Raw genomic sequence first — 23,912 nt, 5'->3', positions numbered from 1 at the left:
AGTCCATGTCAGAAAACCAACAAATTTAGCTGAACTGCACCAATTTTGTCAAGAGGAATGGTGAAAAATTCAACCAGAAGCTTGTGGATGGCTACCAAAAGCGCCCTATTGCAGTGTAACTTGCCAAGGGAGTGACCGCATAGTTCCTGTCTTCACAATAAAAACGCTGCTCCATCCTGCCTGCGCTAACAAAATACATGTCTCATAATGCTAGCGCGCACAAGCCAAGACAAAAAAACAAGTAGCATAGTAGCTAAGGAGTGCACTTTCCTCCAGAAGGTCTTATATTTGTCCATCCATGCAACATTTTGACAGGAGAACGCCACATTTCGGAAGTGGGAAATTTGGTGGAGGAGGAATTATGGTGTGGGGGTTGTTTATCCAGGAGTTGAATGGTCCAGGATGCCAAAACATTTTGGACAATTCCATAGGATGGCACTTCTAGTTTATATGTGAGTAAAGGGTAGGTGGCCAAATACTATACCAAGGAAACATTACAGGACGCAGAGAGGGCAGAGAAGCAGAGCTATGGCAGTAAAATAAATAAATAAAAATACAATGGTTTGCCACTTTGAAGGGAACAAATGTAGCCGGAGGCACTGAGGCAGAGAGAGAGCGAGCGAGAGAGAGAGAGCTTGCAGAAATCACTGCTTTGCAAGGCAGCAACTGACAGAGACGCACCGGGAGTTTGGCACTGCCCTTTTCTCCGTTGCATGTGTGGTTTCGTGTGTGTGTGAGTGTGTGTGTGTGTGTGTGTGTGTGTGTGTGTGTGTGTGTGTGTGTGTGTGTGTGTGTGTGTGTGTGTGTGTGTGTGTGTGTGTGTGTGTGTGTGACCCTGCCACACACACACTCCGCCTGTCGGGAGGGAGATGCTGCCTCCGAGGATGAGACAGCGTTTCTAACAGGATCTATTTGCGCACCGGAATAATAACCGCGACGCGGACCAGGGACGCAACCCCCGCTGGAACCGAGCCAATCCGTCATGGAGGGGCTTCTGTCGCCAATGAGGACGCGGGTAGGTTACCATGGTGATTGCTGAGCGTCTCAAAAAAAAAACGATCCGGGGAGCCGTCACTGAAATGTCACACAGGGAGACGGGATGCTGAGCCACTGAAATGATTTGCAGTCAAGCAGAGAACTCCCAAGCCGAGTTGTTGCTTTATGTGTTGAAAGGGTAATGCAAGCTGCGATTGTGTGTACTGGTCTCCCTCAATCCATTGAAGGAATGACTGTGTGAGAGTGGCGCCTGTCTCCTCTCAGTACATGGCCTTTGGATTGGGGAGAAAGAGGTGCGAGCCGTGCAAGTGTCCTTTTTACACACGTGCCTTTGTGTTCGTTAGGCCATACAAAAAAAAAGAACCCAGACCCTTCTCTGTTCCATGCAGAAAAGGCAAATAAAAGTAGGAAATTGCATGTTTTGTGTGTCGGAACACAGTTGACTGTTTGTGCGGCTGCATGTGACACCCAGGGATTGTGTGCATTATAATGCTGCCTGAGAGCCCCGTCTGCCAGATGCGCGTGGAGATGAAGACCTGCTTATTCCAGCTGGGATTTTATGTGTTGTGTATATTACAGTGTGGCTTTATGTGTGAGGGAAGCCGAGAGCTGGCGGCAGAAATATGATGGTGTGTATTAATATTTATAAAGGCGTGATTGCATTTTTAAAAGTATAGGTGAGTGAGTTTTGAACAGGCTAACAAACACAGTACCGTGAAGTGTCCTGCCCAAGGATGCCACCTGTGCAACAAATCAAGTCGTGAAATTGCCCCGCTCCTAAATATTCCAAAGTCAACTTTACTATAAGAAAAGTTAAGAGTTTGGGAACAACAGCAACCCAGCCACCAAGTGGTAGGCACACGTAAACTGACAGAGAGGGGTCAGCGGATGCTGAAGCGCATAGTGCAAAGACTTTCTGCACAGTGCTCCAAACTTCATGTGAACTTCCAATTAGCCCACGTACAGTACGCAGAGCTTCATGGAATGGGTTTCCATGGCCGATCAGCTGAATCTAAGCCATAGACCACCCGTCTGCCTAATGTGCGTGGAGAAGAAGACCTGCTTATTCCAGCTGGGATTTTATGTGGCACGTATATTACAGCGTGACTTTATGTGTGAGGGAAGCCAAGAGCTGGCCACAGAAATATGATGGTGTGTATTCATATTTATAAAGGCATGATTGCATTTTCAAAAGTATTGGTTAGTGACTTTTAAACAGGCCAACAAACACAGCACCGTACTTTTCACACTCAATATCCTTTAATTTTTCTCAAAACTCGACGGTGCGCCTTGCAACTCGGTGTGCCTAATGTACGGAATAATTTTGGCTGTGCTTACCGACCTTAAAGTTATGTTATTTGGTATGTGGTGAAGGGATAACCTGGTGCGCCTAATGTACGGATTGATTTTGGTTGTGCTTACCGCATCTCAAAGCTATGTGTTTTGGTACAAGGTGTAATGATAAGTATGACCAGTGTCAGGTTCAAACACTGATGAGATGTATTAAAACAGACGAGAAGCAAGGAATCATGCAGAGTGTGAGGTTCAAATACTGATGACATCTATTAACCAGACAAGAAGCAAGGAATCATGCAGAGACAGCGTTCAATTTAGTTCATGAGGAGAATGCACGGAGCTGCACACTTAGTCACAGTCTCGCTCTACGCTCTAAGGTTCAGCTCCCGCATCCCTCCATTTATTCAGAGTTCCATAGTCAACATTACTGAGGCTGCCTCTAAAAAGAGTGGTCACATATATTATGCAAAGTAGGTCCAGGACGCGCAATACGTGACGAAATGATTTCGCCTTGTCTCCACTTCGTCTGCGTGCTGTCGTCTTATCTGCGATGAGGTCCTTGAAGTCAATGCCTGTTAGCGGCCTTGTGATTTTGCCTTGTCTCTGCTTCGTCTGCGTGCTGTCATCTTATTTTCATTGAGGTCTTTGAAGTCCTTGGCTGTTAGTGGGCTAAAACAACGATAACATCTGCGGCTGAGGCCACCACTCAGAAAATAAGTTTCATCCTTGCATAGATAACAAAAGTCTAACTTGAGCACAATAGCTAATAACTATAGAAACAGACTTTAAGCATACTAAAGTTTGTGTGATAATGTATCAATAATTTTTCTAACATTTTGCTCCTGTTTATCACATAACTTTCTCAGAACCTTCTTATCCCTAATAACTTCTTCTTGCGATTTTCAGTTAATAGTTAATTTCCCTATGGCCAAGTTATGTTTAAACTCAGAGTTCAACATCATTTTCTCCACCAGGGTCTGGAAACAGATAGAGAACACCATACAGATATGTATCCCCGTCATCAGATTCATCTTTCCAAGAGCTGGCCGCAGAACCATGACAGCGTGTATTAATATTTATAAAGGCATGATTGCATTTTCAAAAGTATAGGGGAGGGAGTTTTAAATGGGCCAACAAACACAATACCGTATTTTTCACACATAAAATCCTTTAATTTTTCTCAAAACTCAACGGTGCGCCTTATAACCTGGTGTGCCTAATGTACGGAATAATTTTGGTTGTGCTTAACAACCTTGAAGCCATGTTATTTGGTACATGGTATATTGATAACCTGTTGCGCCTAATATACAGAATCTTTTTGGTTGTGCTTACCGACCTTAATACTATGTTATTTGGCACATGGTGTAATGATAAGTATGCCCAGTGTCACGTTCAAACACTGATGACATCTATTAAAACAGACGAGAAGCAAGGAATCATGCAGAGACAGAGTTAAATTTTGCTCAATTGAGGAAAGACGTTATTTGGGCTGTACTCTAATTACAGATCCAAACTTTGCTCTAAAGTCTAGCCCACATGCTTCCTCTATTTATTTGGGAGGTCCCTGGTTACATCACTGAAGCTGTCCCTGAGGGAGTGGGGTTAATCTCAACAGCTCCAATTAGACACAATATACAAACCCCGTTTCCATATGAGTTGGGAAATTGTGTTAGATGTAAATATAAACAGAATACAATGATTTGCAAATCATTTTCAATCCATATTCAGTTGATTATGCTACAAAGACAACATAGTTTATGTTCAAACTGAAAAACATTTTATTTTTTTGCAAATAGTCATTAACTTTAGAATTTGATGCCAACAACACGCAACAAATAAGTTGGGAAAGGTGGCAATAAATACTGATAAAGTTGAGGAATGCTCATCAAACACTTATTTGGAACATCCCACAGGTGTGCAGGCTATTTAGGAACAGGTGGGTGCCATGATTGGGTATAAAAACAGCTTCTCAAAAAATGCTCAGTATTTCACAAGAAAAGATGGGGCGAGGTACACTCCTTTGTCCACAACTGTGTGATCAAATTTTCAAACAGTTTAAGAACAACGTTTCTCAAAGTGCAATTGCAAGACATTTAGGGATTTCAACATCTTCGGTCCATAATATCATCAAAAGGTTTAGAGAATCTGGAGAAATTCCTCCACGTAAACGGCATGGCCGGAAACCAACATTGAATGACCGTGACCTTCGATCCCTCAGACGGCACCGTATTAAAAACCGACATCAATCTCTTAAAAAATATCACCACATGGGCTCTGGAACACTTCAGAAAACCACGGTCACTAAATACAGTTTGTCTCTACATCTGTAAATGCAAGTCAAAGCTCTACTCTGCAAAACAAAAGCCATTTATCAACAACATCCAGAAACGCCGCCGGCTTCTCTGGGCCCGAGATCATGTAAGATGGACTGATGCAAAGTGGGAAAGTGTTCTGTGGTCTGACGAGTCCACATTTCAAATTGTTTTTGGAAATATTCGACATCGTGTCATCCGGACCAAAGGGGAAGCGAACCATCCAGACTGTTATCGACGCAAAGTTCAAAAGCCATCATCTGTGACGGTATTGGGGTGCATTAGTGCCCAAGACATGGGTAACTTGCACATCTGTGAAGGCACCATTAATGCTGAAAGGTACATACAGGTTTTGGAACAACATATGCTGCCATCCAAGCGCTGTCTTTTTCATGGACGCCCCTGCTTATTTCAGCAAGACAATGCCAAGCCACATTCAGCACGTGTTACAACAGCGTTGCTTCGTAAAAAAAGAGTGCGGGTACTTTCCTGGCCCGCCTGCAGTCCAGACCTATCTTCCATCGAAAATGTGTGGCGCATTATGAAGCGTAAAATACGACAGCGGAGACCCCGGACTGTTGAACGACTGAACCTCTACATAAAACAAGAATGGGAAAGAATTCCACTTTCAAAGCTTCAACAATTATTTCCCAAACGTTTATTGAGTGTTAAAAGAAAAGGTGATGTAGCACAGTGGTGAACATGCCCTATCCCAACTACTTTGGCATGTGTTGCAGCCATGAAATTATAAGTTAATTATTATTTGCAAAAGAAAAAATAAAGTTTATGAGTTTGAACATCAAATATCTTGTCTTTGTAGTGCATTCAACTGAATATGGGTTGAAAAGGATTTGCAAATCATTGTATTCCGTTTATATTTACATCTAACCCAATTTCCAAACTCATATGGAAACGGGCTTTGTATGATTATACAAAAAATGCAAACGTGTTGACGCTGGTGATATCGCCTTGTCTCTGCTCTGAGTAGCGCTTTATAGCAGGAGGCCGGCCTCCAGGGCCCCAACTCCCCCCCACCCCTGTTGCGAGTTGTTGTGATTATATGTATTATGTTTGTGTGCTATGGCAAATTAGGTTTTTTCCCTTGGACTCAGTCTGAACCCCCTCCCGAGGGTCCAGCCTTTGACTGATATTTTTTACTCTTCCCCCCTTTCCCAATATCACATTTTTTCCACCTTTTTGAAGGAGCGCCGTAAGTGGCTGATCTGTTGGCGGTCCGTTTCTTGTTTCCCTGTAACGTATGTCTGCTCCCAGTGGGACTTTGCCGAAAATGTAATTTCAGTTCTTATGTGTCTTGTACATGTTAAAGAATGGACAATAACAAAGCATCCATCCTGATCCTGCTTTACTTAATATAGGTCATAAAATCGCAGCAACAAGCTGTAATATCTTACTGAGATAATTTAGGAACAAAAACTTTTAAACAAGTAAAACACTCTAACATAAAATCTGCTTAGTAAGAAGAAATTATTTTATTAGACAGAAAAAAAGCACTGTATGCAGGTCCATTGTGCTGAGGACAGTGCACCATCAGGCGGGGGCGTTTGCAGGTCTGACGGAAAGACACAGCCGGCAGGTGATTAGATTTCACAGGTCCAATCACCCGTCCATTTTCTTCCTCTTATCCGAGGTCGGGTCACGGGGGCAGCAGCCTAAGCAGAGAAGCCCAGACTTCCCTCTCCCTAGCCGCAGCTCCTCCCGGGAGATCCCGAGGCGTTCCCAGGCCAGCCGAGAGACATTGTCTTCCCAACATGTCCTGGGTCTTCCCCGTGGTCTCCTGCCGTTTGGACGTGCCCTAGGGAGGTGTTCGGGTGGCATCTTGACCAGATGCCCAAACCACCTCATCTGGCTCCTCTCCATGTGGAGGAGCAGCGGCTTTACTCTGAGTTCCTTCTGGATGAGAGAGCTCTAAGGGAGAGACCCGCCACCCGGCGGAGGAAGCTCATTTGGGCCGCTTGTACCCGTGAGCTTGTCCTATCGGTCATAACCCAAATCTCATGACCATAGGTGAGGATGGGAACGTAGATCGACCGGTTAATTGTGAGCTTTGCCTTCCGGCTCAGCTCTTTTTTCACCACAACGGATCGATACAGCGTCCGTATTACTGAAGAGGCCGCACCTGTCGATCTCACGATCCACTCTTCCCTCACTCGTGAACAAGACTCCTAGGTACTTGAACTCCTCCACATGGGGCAAGATCTCCTCCCCAACCTGTTTTCTGCCCCAACCTGTTTTCTCCCCCAACCTCATTTCACAGGTGTTACGTGTTAATCTAATCATCTGTTGTCTTTTAACAGTAAGCGGCCGGGAGAAGGAGGGGAGAGAGGATACGGACGTGACCGGAAAGTCACGTTCTGTGGGAGAAAGATTGTGATAAAAACCTATGTATATTAAAACCTTGTTAAAACCTGCACGCTTGGCTCCTGTGCCAGTGGGACTGCGAGGACGCATTTTCCACATCTTGCAGCTGTGTCTCGCCGTCAGCAGTGCAACGCCCCTGTCTCATGGTGCTCTGTCTTTAGCACTACGGACAGAGGCGGTGACCTTTGCTCCTGCAGACAGCGCTGGCTACACCTCCCTCCACTATCACCCTTATTTGGGATATTTAATCTTACTCAGATTTCAGTGTGTGAATGTGGAAATAGTGTCAAAGCGCTTTTGGTACCTTGAAGGTAGAAAAGCGCTATACGAGTACAACCCATTTACTTTTGGAGATAGCCTCCGTGTTAAAGATCTGGAAACGAGTCAGGTGGTGTTGCAGATTTTCCCTGCAGCTATGCTAAAAATTAGTCACGGTTACGCCAGTGATCACATGACCTTTGTTTATCTTCATCAGCCACATTTAGCTCCTGATGCCCTGCTGTCAGCTGGGTGTCGTTCAGCATTGGACTCAAAGTCACTTGGAGATTTATTTGGAAAAAAAAAAAATTGGGTTTGGATGCCGAGATGCAAGGCTGATTGTGAGTGGTTCAAAAACATTTGATGTACCGAAAGTATTCACAGCGCTTCACTTTCCCCACATTTTGTAATGTTGCCTTATTTCAAAATGGAATACATTTGTTTAGGTTCTCAAAAAATCTCCACTGCAAAAAGTCAGTGTTAATAAACAAGAAAAAAAAAATACAAAAATGAGAGGTATTTTATTTGAACTACGCAAAATTATCTGCCAATAGAACAAGAAATTTGGCTGGTGAAGACTTTACAAAACAAGTAAAATTAGCTAACCTCAATGAACCCAAAAATACCTTAAAATAAGTATAATCTTACTGATAAAAAGTGCACTTTTCTTGGGAGAGAAAAAAAATTAGAGCTTTTTGCTCAATATGTTGAAAAATATTTTTAAATTAAGTAAATGCTAGTGCCATTATCTTGACAAAATGATATGCACTCGGCATTACATTTGTTGAAACCAGCAAACTTATACTAAACATTAGTTTATTGTTCTTAATGGAAAGGCAACAAGGCAACCGCTTGTTACTCTCGGGGTAAAAAATGCATTTTTCCATCAATAAGTCACCAGTATTTTACAGTAAAAGCTGTGGGGGTTTTTACAGCATAAAAAAATGGTATAAATGGAATGGAATGGAGAAACAAAACCACTGTTTTTAGCGGTAAAATTGGACCAAAAGAGCTGGCGGTGTGTTAGTTATTTTACCGTAAAATCTTGTTGTTTTTAATGTTTTTTTTGGTTAGTTTTACAATGTTTTTTTTCTCTTGGGTGAATAATGTAAATTCCATCCATCCATCCATCATCTTCCGCTTATCCGAGGTCGGGTCGCGGGGGCAGCAGCCTAAGCAGGGAAGCCCAGACTTCCCTATCTCCAGCCACTTCGTCTAGCTCTTCCCGGGGGATCCCGAGGCGTTCCCAGGCCAGCCGGGAGACATAGTCTTTCCAACGGTTCCTGGGTCTTCCCCGTGGCCTCCTACCAGCTGGACGTGCCCTAAACACATCCCTAGGGAGGCGTTCGGGTGGCATCCTGACCAGATGCCCGAACCACCTCATCTGGCTCCTCTCGATGTGGAGGAGCAGCGGCTTTACGTTGAGCTCCTCCCGGATGGCAGAGCTTCTCACCCTATCTCTAAGGGAGAGCCCCGCCACCCGGCGGAGGAAACTCATTTCGGCCGCTTGTACCCGTGATCTTATCCTTTCGGTCATGACCCAAAGCTCATGACCATAGGTGAGGATGGGAACGTAGATCGACCGGTAAATTGAGAGCTTTGCCTTCCGGCTCAGCTCCTTCTTCACCACAACGGATCGATACAACGTCCGCATTACTGAAGACGCCGCACCGATCCGCCTGTCGATCTCACGATCCACTCTTCCCCCACTCGTGAACAAGACTCCTAGGTACTTGAACTCCTCCACTTGGGGCAGGGTCTCCTCCCCAACCCGGAGATGGCACTCCACCCTTTTCCGGGCGAGAACCATGGACTCGGACTTGGAGGTGCTGATTCTCATTCCAGTCGCTTCACACTCGGCTGCGAACCGATCCAGTGAGAGCTGAAGATCCCGGCCAGATGAAGCCATCAGGACTACATAATAATGTAAATTAGGTTTTTTAAAACCTGCACGCTTGTTTTAGCGCTTTCATGGCAAGTTTACTGACATACATAAGTAAGAACTTTACACTACTTTATTATAGAAATGGCAACAGCGGAGGATGAATGTTCTGTAACAAGAAGATAGAGAAAAAGAAGAAGCTTATCGACTACAGTGTCGCCACAGACTGCAAAGATGCACAATTTTCCGAACTTATGCAGTACCCAAATACACATCAGGAAATACCAGAAGCTAAGAAAAGTTGGTATTGCAAAATATTGCGAAACAAAACGCCAGATAATGTCTTACTTTATACACCATAATAATACTGTATTTATGTTATTCACATGTGAATAATGCTGTATAATAAACTGTATTTATACTATTCACATGTGAATAATGCTGTACAATAGACTGTATTTATATTTTTCACATGTGAATAATGCTGTATAATAGACTGTATTTATGTTATTCACATGTGAATAATGCTGTATAATAAACTCTATGTATATTATTCACATGTGAATAATGCTGTATAAGTGACTGAATTTATATTATTCACATGTGAATAATGCTGTATAATAGACTGTATTTATATTTTTCACATGTGAATAATGCTGTATTATAGACTGTATTTATGTTATTCACATGTGAATAATGCTGTGTAATACACTGTATTTATATTTTTCACATGTGAATAATGCTGTATAATAAACTGTATTTATATGATTTACATATGAGTAATGCTGTATAATTGACTGTATTCATAATATTCACATGTGAATAATGCTGTATAATTGGCTGTATTTATATTATTCACATGTGAATAATGTTGTATTATAGACTGTATTTATATTTTATTCACATGTAAAAAATACCTAAGTGTTTATTGTCTATTGTGAGCAAACTGTGGTGCTGAATTCCACCCAGGGATCAATAAAGTACTTTCTATTCTATTCTATTCTATTCTATTCTCGTATGTTGAAGCAGAGTACAATCCATCAAGCGGTGTGGCTTCATACCTTACCAAAGTCGTACTAAAACATTTTGATAGTTTTTTTTAAGCGCCTTGTATAATGTTCTATATTTTCAATGCAACATTTAAAATGTTGGTGTTGTCTACCTGAGTCATATTGCAGTCTACATGTATGTCTTATGTGTGACTGCCATCTACTGGTCACACTTATCATTTCACCATGTACCAAATAAAATAGCTTTAGAGGCCGGTAAGCAATACCAGAAGTATTCCGTACATTAGGGTTATAAGGCGCACTGTCCAGTTTTGAGAAAATGAAAGGTTTTAAGTGCGGTTTAGTGTTGCGATCCGCTTCCCGGATCACATCTTTTGTCTGTTTTTTTAGTCCTTTTTAGTTTTTTGATTGTTTGGACTCTTCCGGTGCTAAGTTTATATGTGCACTTCCTGTTTTTGTTACCATGGTTCCTCATTTGCTCCACCTGCCATGCCTTTTGACGCACACCTGATGGCAATTGTTACTTTAGTATTTAAGCCTGCAATCTACCTCAGTTCGTCCTTGGTTTGTCACTTGCTATATGCAACACGGACGTTTTGGTTTCTGTAAGTCTTTGTATTTTTGCTAAGTCTCGTCTTGGCTTCCGTGCATTCGGCACACTCATCTTGAACTCTTTGAACTCCATGCTAAATGTAGCATTAGCTTCCCGTGCGTAGGCACGCACTGTCTTTTCTGTTTGCACCAGTGTTCTTTTGTATTTTGTATATTGAAATCAGCTTTTACCTGCAATCGTGCCTGTCCGGTCCCACTGCATCCTGAGGTGACTCCTTCGCGCATCATTATGCGTTCCAAACGGGACAGTTTATCCATCCATCCATCCATCATCTTCCGCTTATCCGAGGTCGGGTCGTGGGGGCAGCAGCCTAAGCAGGGAAGCCCCGACTTCCCTATCTCCAGCCACTTCGTCTAGCTCTTCCCGGGGGATCCCGAGGCATTCCCAGGCCAGCCGGGAGACATAGTCTTCCCAACGTGTCCTGGGTCTTCCCCGTGGCCTCCTACCAGCTGGACGTGCCCTAAACACATCCCTAGGGAGGCGTTCGGGTGGCATCCTGACCAGATGCCCGAACCACCTCATCTGGCTCCTCTCGATGTGGAGGAGCAGCGGCTTTACGTTGAGCTCCTCCCGGATGGCAGAGCTTCTCACCCTATCTCTAAGGGAGAGCCCCGCCACCCGGCGGAGGAAACTCATTTCGGCCGCTTGTACCCGTGATCTTATCCTTTCGGTCATGACCCAAAGCTCATGACCATAGGTGAGGATGGGAACGTAGATCGACCGGTAAATTGAGAGCTTTGCCTTCCGGCTCAGCTCCTTCTTCACCACAACGGATCGATACAACGTCCGCATTACTGAAGACGCCGCACCGATCCGCCTGTCGATCTCACGATCCACTCTTCCCCCACTCGTGAACAAGACTCCTAGGTACTTGAACTCCTCCACTTGGGGCAGGGTCTCCTCCCCAACCCGGAGATGGCACTCCACCCTTTTCCGGGCGAGAACCATGGACTCGGACTTGGAGGTGCTGATTCTCATTCCGGTCGCTTCACACTCGGCTGCGAACCGATCCAGTGAGAGCTGAAGATCCCGGCCAGATGAAGCCATCAGGACTACATCATCTGCAAAAAGCAGAGACCTAATCCCGTGGCCACCAAACCGGAACCCCTCAACGCCTTGGCTGCGCCTAGAAATTCTGTCCATAAAAGTTATGAACAGAATCGGTGACAAAGGACAGCCTTGGCGGAGTCCAACCTTCACTGGAAACGTGTCCGACTTACTGCCAGCAATGCGGACCAAGCTCTGACACTGATCATACAGGGAGCGGACTGCCACAATAAGACATTCCGATACCCCATACTCTCTGAGCACTCCCCACAGGACTTCCCGAGGGACACGGTCGAATGCCTTCTCCAAGTCCACAAAGCACATGTAGACTGGTTGGGCAAACTCCCATGCACCCTCAAGAACCCTGCCGAGAGTATAGAGCTGGTCCACAGTTCCACGACCAGGACGAAAACCACACTGTTCCTCCTGAATCCGAGGTTCGACTATCCGGCGAAGCCTCCTCTCCAGTACACCTGAATAAACCTTACCGGGAAGGCTGAGGAGTGTGATCCCACGATAGTTGGAACACACCCTCCGGTCCCCCTTCTTAAAGAGAGGGACCACCACCCCGGTCTGCCAATCCAGAGGTACCGCCCCCGATGTCCACGCGATGCTGCAGAGTCTTGTCAACCAAGACAGCCCCACAGCATCCAGAGCCTTAAGGAACTCCGGGCGGATCTCATCCACCCCCGGGGCCTTGCCGCCGAGGAGCTTTTTAACTACCTCAGCGACCTCAGCCCCAGAAATAGGAGAGTCCACTACAGATTCCCCAGGCACCGCTTCCTCAAAGAAAGACGTGTTGGTGGGATTGAGGAGGTCTTCGAAGTATTCCCTCCACCGATCCATAACATCCGCAGTCGAAGTCAGCAGAACACCATCCGCACCATACACGGTGTTGATAGTGCACGGCTGATTGGAGCTGTGGCCGCAAGGTTGTTGGTGCCTGTCGTGGCGGTAATCCCAGAACCCGTTGGTGGACACCAGCAGTGAGGGATGCCGTCAAGCTGAAGAAGGAGTCCTATCGGGTTCTTTTGGCTCATAGGACTCCGGAGGCAGTGGACGGGTACCGACGGGCCAAGCGGTGTGCAGCTTTAGCGGTCGCGGAGGCAAAAACTCGGACATGGGAAGAGTTCGGGGAAGCCATGGAAAACGACTTCCGGACGGCTTCGAAGCGATTCTGGACCACCATACGGCGCCTCAGGAAGGGGACAGTTTATAGTCCGAAAAATATGGTACTTAATCCATATGAGTTTTTACCAAAACCCAACATTCTTTTTAGGTTGAAAAGTGTATGCATTGAGGTTTTTGCCTTAGAGAGCCACAAAAGGTGACTTCAGCCTGAAGATAAGTCATAAGAAAAAAAACCTAATCCCCTGCTCTCTAAAATGGGAAATGTGCTGTGTTGGCTTTCCAGTGGACTTGAGTAGAAGTACCCGGACTATCTCCTCTCTTCCGTGCTGCTACTTTATTACCAGTGACAGTCGTGGGCAGCCAAGCAGGGAAAATACAAATAAAAAGGGCGTCCGTGTCCTGCGTTGCATTGCTGCGGAGTTGTTTGACTTCCAGTGCTTCTTATTCGTATTTCTTTTTTGTTATATGTGCTGACCATTGCATGCTTTCTGGGTGAGCTCCGAGTGGAGGATTTGGAAGGCTGAGGGTGGCAGCGGTGACATCCGTGGTCGTGACCGCTGTAATTTAAATAGATCTCGTGCGCTTCATCGGTCGGCTCTGCTGACTTTGTCGGTGGAATTGTTCCTCGCGTGAAGGGAAAAGGATATTTTTGTACGTAAGCTGTAATTTTACCATGCAAATGTGCACTGTGGCTTGGTGGCTGGGATGAACTCTGGCCATGGATGACCGATCCACACAGGTCAAATACTTTAGAACTCAAGGCACGGGGGACAGATGTCACCCGCCGCTTCATTTTATTTGGCCCCTCGAAAGCCTGGAAGTAATATGTATCAAATAAGTACTGCAACTTTTCTTACTAAATGTCATGTGTTTGTGATCATTTTCTGTTTAGTTATGTTCTGTTTTGTTTTTGACTCTGTTAGTTCCTGTGTTTGCGCACTCTTGTTTTTTACACCTGTCTTCACGACTCACGCACCTGATTCTTTTGAACTCACGCACCTGTTTTCAAGCACTATTTATGTCACAATCCGCTTCCCGGATCTGACACAGTTTTTGTTCTTGAGTCCTTTTTGTGCGTTTTGATTATTTTCCGATCTTCCGATCCCTTTGTTTGAGCACTTCCGTGTTCAGTTACCATTGTTACCTCATTTGTTCCACCTGCACTGACTTTCTGACGCACACCTGTTTTTGATTATTGTTTGAGTATTTAAACCTGCCTACTACCTGTGTTCGTCCCGGATGTTTTGTTTGCTCCACGCAACGGTCACTTGCTAAGTTATGTCTTAGCTTCGCGTGCGCGTCGATTTTCTTGGACTTTGGAGTCTATGCTTGCTAACCATTAGCATTTAGCTCCCCGTGCGTAGGCACACCGTTTCTTTGCTTTTTGTCAGGTGTTCTTTCGTCATTTTTATATTAAAACAAGTTTTTACCTACTATCCTGCCTTGTCCGAGTCCTGCAGCATCTGGGGGTGACAACTCGCGCATTCAAAATTCGTTCCAAACGTAGCAATTTAAGCCTGTAGTTGCCAGGCAGTCAGCCTGGCGACATCACCTTCTACTCACCCATGTTATCTATGCCGATGATCCATGCTCTTTCTCGTTTTTCATGCCATATTTTGTAAGTTTTGTTTTATGTTCATAGTTCTCCCATTGTGCGAGTTTTTGTTTTCATAGCCAAGTTTGCTCTCCGCCTTGTGCGGGCCTTTCGTTTGTTCCTTTTTTGAATTATTAATTAAAAGACGTCCTTACCTTCACGCCGTGTCCGTTCCAATTGCTTTGCACCACGGGAAAACAAACCACACCATAGTCCTCGTTATGACACTAAATGTATTTTCTTTCCTTTTTGGGAGAAAAAAAATACACATACTCCACGTAATCGCAAATTATGTTCACTTAAATATTGTCTAATTATGCAAAAATATATTACTAACCATTCAAACCATTTTTTAAATAGAAATAAATACTTCTAATGATGATTTCAAAGCAAGTTACCCTTAAAAAAATGTAAAAGTAGCAAAATATTTCATGATCAATTTGTGAAATTTACTCTGGTTTTTACAGCCTTTTTCTCTAAATGAAAAAACACTGTACTTTTTTTTTACTGTAAACATTTTTTAATGCATTTTATTTTTACATTTTTAAAAACTAAAATTTAAAAATAAGATCGTAAATTGCATGAATTTTACCTTAAAATATTAGTATATCACTGTAAATGGAAAAATAGTTCTGCTGTTTTTATGGTAAAAAAAAGGCAGCTCAGTTGCCAGAATTTTATTGTAAAATATTTTTACAGCATTTTTCTCAAAATGTAACAAACTGTACCTTTTTCTACTGTAATAATTGAACACTATTGTTACACAATTTTTAATGCATTTTATTAGTAGATTTTTTTTTTTTAAAATAATATACCATAAAAAATTCTACCATAAAACTAAAATGTTTTTATGGTACAAAAAAAAAGGCAGCTCAGTTGCCAGAAATTTGTTGTAAAATATACACTCTTTTTTTTTTTAATTTACTGCGGTTTTTACAGCATTTTTCTCTAAATAAAAAAAAATGTAAAAAGTGAATACTATTGTTAATTTTTTTAATACATTTTATTAGTAGACTTTTTTTTTATTAAAATGTAAAAAAAAAAAAAAAAAAGGTAAGTTGCAATAATTTCACCTCAACATGTAGTGTATATTACTGTAAATAGAAAAACAGAACTGCTGTTTTTATGGTAAGAAAAAAAGGCAGCTCAGTTACCAGAAATGTATTGTAAAATTTACATTAGTTTTTTACTGTAAATAAAAAAACTGCCATTTTACAGTAGAATTGTGAAATTTACTGTAGTTTTTACATTTTTCTCTAAATGAAAAACTATCCTTTTTTTACTGTAATCAGTGAATAATATTATTACACAATTATTTTACGCATTTTGACAGTAGATTTTTTTAAGAACTAAAATATAAAAAAATATGGTAAGTTGCAATAATTTTACCTCAAAATGTGTATAAATGGAAAATGTAGAGTGTAAATGGAAAAACAGTACTGCTGTTTTTAAAAAAAAAAAAAAAGCTCAGTTGCCAGAATTATTATTTTTTGGGCATAATTTACATTTGTTTTTTTGGGGTTTTTTTTACTGTAAATAAAAGAACATGCAATTTTACAGTAAAATTTGGAATTTTTTTGTTGTTTCTACATAGTTTTTCTCAAAATGAAAAAAACTACTTTTTTTTTGCTGTAATCAGTGAATACTATTATTACACCATTTTTTATGCATTTTATTAATAGATTTTCTAAGAACTAAAATGTAAAAAAAAATATGGTACGTTGCAATAATTTCACTTCAAAATGTAGTGTGTATTATTGTTAATGGAGAAAATGTACTGTTGTTTTTATGGTACAAAAAAGACAGCTCACTTGCCAGAATTTTACTGAAAAATTTACTTTTTTTTTACTGTAAATAAAAATAACTGCAATTTTACAGTAACATTTTGGCACTTGAGCTGCCAGTTTGTTTGTTATTATTTTTTGTTATACCACAAATTTGTCAAATTATTGCAATTTACCATATTTTTTTTTACATTTTACTTTTTTTTAATCTACTAATAAAATGCATTTAAAAATGTGAGATAATAATATTCACTGTTAGAAACGGCCCTATGGGGCCAAAGATACCTGCGACGTGGCCCCCAGTGAAAACGACCTTGACACCTCTGCTGTAGAAGAAAACACACACACGCACACACACACACACACACACACACACACACACACACACACACACACACACACACACAGTCCATGTAAGACAAGCATGCATGTAGGTCAGTAGAATAGAAGAAGGAGATGCGTAATTGAATCTTCCTCTGTAATAAATGTGGTGTAGTCTGCAGTGTGTTAGTGTGCAGTATGAACCTCCTGGGGATCAATATGGAGTAGTCATCAGGAGATGAGGACTGTGGATGCACTATCAGTCTGATCAGTGTCACCTTCCAACTGCTGTCACTTATACGCTCACTTGCCTCCCTGCTGTGCTGCTGCAGCTGCTGCCACAGATGACTACTTTACAGGAATAGTTACATTCATGGACATAATACTCACTCAAAAGTATTTATTAGGTTGTTGAAACAGCCAACCATTTTTATATATATATATATATATATATATATATATATATATATATATATATATATATATATATATATATATATATATATATATATATATATATTAGTGTTAGTGTTCGTATATTAGTGTTGTCCCGGTATTTTGGTACCATTACCAAAATGTATTTTGATACTTTTCAGTACTTTTTGGTACTTTTCTGAATAAAGGGCACCACAAAAGATGGCATTATTGGCTTTATTTCAACAAAACAGGAATGGTTACATTCATGGGCATAATACTCACTCAAAAGCATTTATTAGGTTGTTGAAACAGCCAGTTTATATATATATATATATATATATATATATATATATATATATATATATATATATATATATATTAGTGTTAGTGTTAGTATATCAGTGTTGTCCCGGTATCAAAATGTATTTTGATACTTTTCAGTACTTTTTGATACTTTTCTAAATAAAGGGTAAAGGGCACCACAAAAGATGGCATTATTGGCTTTATTTCAACAAAACAGGAATGGTTATATTCATGAACATAATATTCACTCAAAAGCATTTATTAGGTTGTTGAAACAGCCAGTTTATTTATGTCTCGCTGTCAGCGCCCCTATCTGATAGCGCTCGTCCTCAGCACCACAGACAGAGGCGGTGACCTTTGGTCCTGCAGGTGCTCTGACCACACCTCCCTCCACACACACATATGTATATGTCTGTGTGTGTGTGTGTGTGTGTGTGTGTGTGTGTGTGTGTGTGTGTGTGTGTGTGTGTGTGTGTGTGTGTGTGTGTGTGTGTGTGTGTGTGTGTGTGTGTGTGTGTGGAGTTATATACTTAACAAAAAAAGGTGAAATAACTGAAAACATGTTTTATATTCTAGTTTCTTCAAAATAGCCACCCTTAGCTCTGATTAATTTTTCGCACAGTCTTGGCATTCTCTCCATGAGCTTTGAGAGGTAGTCACTTAAAATGGTTTTTCCTCCACAGGTGTACCTTTATATCTAGTTTTTAAGCCAAAATTTGTCCGTTCTCCATTTTCTGTCTACACACTGTGTCTGCTTATTAGTACTCTGTGATTGTGTGCTGCCGAACATGCTCCTCTGCTCGTAAAGCCAGCAATGTCATGCCTGTAAAAATAGTTTTTAAAAAAAGGCAAACCAGTGCTTTTCAAACAGAGTATAGCACCGTTTTTGAGTCATTAGTACCGCGATACTATACTAGTACCGGTAAACCGTACAACCCTACCCTAAGCAGTCCGCAGGTGTACGTCGTGAAGAATCAAGTGTGTGCACAAAACTGCTTGACATTTGCCCGAATCCCTCTTTCTTAGTATCGGCCTCCTCGCGCACACACAAGGTTCAGTAGCAGTCAGGCGGCTGTCAGGGCGACTAAATTCGGAATTGGACCAGAGAGTTAGCGAGAGTCCGCCAAAAGGGAAGTGACCAGAACCACATCCCTAAAGCGACACCTCGCTACTCGGATAGAAATAATTAGTTAAGGGTGAGTGGGGGTGTTTGAGGACAAGGTGGGAGTGCCTTTGGCAAGGCACATCCATATTCAACACACAGCAGGTTAGAAGTCTGGAACCACAGGGGACAACACAAAGTTGACTTTCAAGGGCAGCGACTTTAGCGTTTCTTTTCAAGATGTTGTCACCGACTTTTACTTTGGATGCTTCTGCCGTATAATAACAATGCATGATGTCATTGTTCGAACGTAACAATAATAAGGATGCATGACTTCATTGTTCAAACGTAACAATAATAAGGATGCATGATGTCATTGTTCAAACATATTAATAAGGATGCATGATGTCATTGTTCAAACATTGCAATAATAAGGATGCTTGATGTCATTGTTCAAACAACAATAAGGATGCATGATGTCATTGTTCAAACATAACAATAATAAGGATGCATGATGTCATTGTTTAAACATAACAATAATAAGGATGCATGATGTCATTGTTCAAACATAACAATAACAAGGATGCATGATGTCATTGTTTAAACATAACAATAATAAGGATGCATGATGTCATTGTTCAAACATAACAATGATAAGTATGCATGTTTGAACAATGAAGTCATTGTTCAAACATAACAATAATGAGGATGCATGACATCATTGTTCAAACATAATAATAATAAGGATGCATGACGTCATTGTTCAAACATAACAATGATAAGTATGCATGATGTCATTGTTCAAACATAATAATAGGGATGCATGATGTCATTGTTCAAACATAATAATAAGGATGCATGATGTCATTGTTCAAACATAACAATAATAAGGATGCATGATGTCATTGTTCAAACATAACAATAATAAGGATGCATGATGTCATTGTTCAAACGTAACAATAATAAGGATGCATGATGTCATTGTTCAAACATAACAATAATAAGGATGCATGATGTCATTGTTCAAACATAATAATAGGGATGCATGATGTCATTGTTCAAACATAATAATAAGGATGCATGATGTCATTGTTCAAACATAACAATAATAAGGATGCATGATGTCATTGTTCAAACATAATAATAAGGATGCATGATGTCATTGTTCAAACGTAACAATAATAAGGATGCATGATGTCATTGTTCAAACATAACAATAATAAGGATGCATGATGTCATTGTTCAAACATAACAATAATAAGGATGCATGATGTCATTGTTCAAACGTAACAATAATAAGGATGCATGATGTCATTGTTCAAACATATTAATAAGGATGCATGATGTCATTGTTCAAACATTGCAATAATAAGGATGCTTGATGTCATTGTTCAAACATAACAATAATAAGGATGCATGATGTCATTGTTCAAACATAACAATAATAAGGATGCATGATGTCATTGTTCAAACATAACAATAATAAGGATGCATGATGTCATTGTTCAAACATAACAATATTAAGTATGCATGATGTCATTGTTCTAACATAATAATAAGGATGCATGATGTCATTGTTCAAACATAACAATAATGAGGATGCATGACATCATTGTTCAAACATAATAATAATAAGGATGCATGATGTCATTGTTCAAACGTAACAATAATAAGGATGCATGATGTCATTGTTCAAACATATTAATAAGGATGCATGATGTCATTGTTCAAACATAACAATAATAAGGATGCTTGATGTCATTGTTCAAACATAACAATAATAAGGATGCATGATGTCATTGTTCAAACATAACAATAATAAGGATGCATGATGTCATTGTTCAAACGTAAGAATAATAAGGATGCATGATGTCATTGTTCAAACATAACTATATTAAGTATGCATGATGTCATTGTTCTAACATAATAATAAGGATGCATGATGTCATTGTTCAAACATAACAATAATGAGGATGCATGACATCATTGTTCAAACATAATAATAATAAGGATGCATGATGTCATTGTTCAAACGTAACAATAATAAGGATGCATGATGTCATTGTTCAAACATATTAATAAGGATGCATGATGTCATTGTTCAAACATAACAATAATAAGGATGCTTGATGTCATTGTTCAAACATAACAATAATAAGTATGCATGATGTCATTGTTCAAACATAACAATAATAAGTATGCATGATGTCATTGTTCAAACATAACAATAATAAGGATCATGATGTCATTGTTCAAACATAACAATAATAAGTATGCATAATGTCATTGTTCAAATAAGTATGCATGATGATGCCATACCTACTGTGAAGCATGGGGGTGGAAACATCATGCTTTGGGGCTGTTTTTCTGCTAAGGGGACAGGAGGATTGATCCGTGTTAAGGAAAGAATGAATGGGGCCATGTATCGTGAGATTTTGAGCCAAAACCTCCTTCCTTCAATGAGAGCTTTGAATGGTTGACCAAATACTTATTTTTCACCATAATTTACAAATAACTTCTTTAAAATTCCTACAATGTGAATTCCTGGATTTTTTTTCCACATTCTGTCTCTCACAGTTGAAGTGTACCTATGATGAAAATTACAGACCTCTGTCATCATTTTAAGTGGGAGAACTTGCACAATCGGTGGCTGACTAAATACTTGTTTGCCCCACTGTATATATGTATATGAAAGTACACTATAGGCTTAATATGATCAAACTTTCTTGTTCTTGTCAGAAGTCTAGCAGCCACATTTTGTACCAACTGTAATCTTTTAATGCTAGACATAGGGAGGCCCGAAAATAGTAGGTTACAGTAATCGAGACGAGACGAACTAATGAATAATGATCTCAGCGTCGCTGGCGGACAAAATGGAGCACATTTTAGCAATACTAGGGCGATGAAAGAAGGCCGTTTTAGTAACACTCTTGATGTGGGACTCGAACCCGAGAGTTGGGTCGAAGATTTCATGTGCAAATATTTCAATATGCGGTCTTTGCTGGAAAAAGTTTGGACATCCCAGATCAGCTATCAAAGCTGCACACTGACTACTTGAAAATATAATATCCTAGTTTCCATCCTCTAGTATTGTCCCCTGAGAAGGTCGTCTCCTGCAGATGAAGACAATGGCTGCTGGATTGTGAAGGACTCCAGTGAGAGACTCTACATGCACAAAAGTCTCATGTGGAGATACCTAATGACAAAGTGCGTCCGTTTGAAGCACTCTCGAGCCGCCGCATATTGTGACGCCGGCTGCGGGCGTGCGCCGCATACCCCCGTGCCGCCGTGTCAAGCGTGTCAAATGTACTCTTGTCCCCTTGAAGAGGCCCGCGTGATGGGATCAATCAGCGCAGCCGTGAAGCAAAGCACTTAATGTTAGGAGTCGCCATGGAAACGCCGGCTGCAGATTTTCTGCTTCGTCGGTCGCTGGCATTTACGCCGGCTTTCTAAGAGAAATGGGAAGGAAAATGAAATTTCTTCAAATGTCCACCGTGACACTCAATTTGTCATCAGTCAGTGCTTCGCTAATGAAGACACTTTGATTCCCAGTCGGCCAGATCTATATTTTGAATTATAAATCCAAAATTGTTATGTACAAACCCCGTTTCCATATGAGTTGGGAAATTGTGTTAGATGTAAATATAAACGGAATACAATGATTTGCAAATCCCTTTCAACCCATATTCAATTGAATGCACTAAAAAGACAACATATTTGATGTTCAAACTCATAAACTTTTTTTTTTTTTGCAAATAATAATTAACTTAGAAATTCATGGCTGCAACACATCAAATATGTTGTCTTTGTCGCATATTCAACTGAATATGGGTTGAAAATGATTTGCAAATCATTATTTACATCGAACATGATTTCCCAACTCATATGGAAACAGAGTTTGTAAATATATATATATATATATATATATATATATATATATATATATATATATATATATATATATGTTTTTCTCTCATCCTGCGTCTTAATCTGCTCTTTGTCATACAAACCCCACCTGATACCGTCCACCACAAAGTTGTTGGGAAAGGGCATGTTCACCACTGTGTTACATCACCTTTTCTTTTAACAACACTCAATAAACGTTTGGGAACTGAGGAAACTAATTGTTGAAGCTTTGAAAGTGGAATTCTTTCCCATTCTTGTTTTATGTAGAGCTTCAGTCGTTCAACAGTCCGGGGTCTCCGCTGTCGTATTTTATGCTTAATAATGCGAATGTGCCACACATTTTTGATGGGAGACAGGTCTGGACTGCAGGCGGGCCAGGAAAGTACCCGCACCCTTTTTTTACGAATTCACACTGTTGTAACACGTGCTGAATGTGGCTTGGCATTGTCTTGCTGAAATAAGCAGGAGCGTCCATGAAAAAGACGGCGCTTAGATGGCAGCATATGTTGTTCCAAAACAACATATTTCAGAATTAATGGTGCCTTCACAGATGTGTAAGTTACCCATGCCTTGGGCACTAATGCACCCCCATACCATCACAGATGCCGGCTTTTGAACTTTGCGTCGATAACAGTCTGGATGGTTCGCTTCCCCTTTGGTCCGGATGACACGATGTTGAATATTTCTAAAAACAATTTGAAATATGGACTCGTCAGACCACAGAACACTTTTCCACTTTCCGTCAGTCCATCTTAGATGATCTCAGGCCCAGAGAAGCCGGCGTCGTTTCTGGATGTTGTTGATAAATGGCTTTCGCTTTGCACAGTAGAGCTTTAACTTGCACTTACAGATGTAGCGACAAACTGTATTTAGTGACTGTGGTTTTCTGAAGTGTTCCTGAGCCCATGTGGTGGTATCCTTTAGAGATTGATGTCGGTTTTTGATACAGTGCGTCTGAGGGATCGAAGGTCACGGTCATTCAATGTTGGTTTCCGGCCATGCCGCTTACTTGGAGTGAGTTCTCCAGATTCTCTGAACCTTTTGATGATATTATGGACCGTAGATTTTGAAATCCCTAAATTTCTTACAATTGCACTTTGAGAAACGTTGTTCCTAAACTGTTTGACTATTCGCTCACAGAGTTGTGGACAAAGGGGTGTACCTCGCCCCATCCTTTCTTGTGAAAGACTGATCATTTTTTGGGAAGCTGTTTTTATGCCTAATCATGGCACCCACCTGTTCCCAATTAGCCTGCACACCTGTGGGATGTTCCAAATAAGTGTTTGATGAGCATTCCTCAACTTTATCAGTATTTATTGCCACCTCTCCAAACTTCTTTGTCACGTTTTTGCTGGCATCAAATTCTAAAGTAAATGATTATTTGCACAAAAAAAAATGTTTATCAGTTTGAACATCAAATATCATTATTTACATCGAACATGATTTCCCAACTCATATGGAAACAGAGTTTGTAAATATATATATATATATATATATATATATATATATATATATATATATATATATATATATATATATATGCATATATATATATATGTTT

The 23,912-nt window shown here is 40.8% G+C and overlaps 1 protein-coding gene across 1 annotated transcript in view; it reads left to right on the top strand.

Annotated features, from left to right (window-relative positions):
* Window positions 1–829: 829 nt before the first annotated feature.
* frmd4a (FERM domain containing 4A) overlaps window positions 830–23,912 on the top strand; it is a 295,342-nt gene continuing 272,259 nt past the window's right edge. Inside the window, exon 1 of the mRNA XM_061916779.1 lies at window positions 830–1,015. Within this exon, the coding sequence (XP_061772763.1) occupies window positions 983–1,015 (33 nt within the window). The 5' untranslated portion in view covers window positions 830–982. The remainder of the gene's footprint in view (window positions 1,016–23,912) is intronic.

The sequence above is a fragment of the Nerophis ophidion genome, linkage group LG12 (genome assembly GCF_033978795.1).
Source record: "Nerophis ophidion isolate RoL-2023_Sa linkage group LG12, RoL_Noph_v1.0, whole genome shotgun sequence".
NCBI lineage: Eukaryota > Metazoa > Chordata > Actinopteri > Syngnathiformes > Syngnathidae > Nerophis > Nerophis ophidion.
The sequence above is the reverse complement of the archived record's forward strand: the minus strand, read 5'-3'. Positions and strand labels throughout refer to the sequence as shown.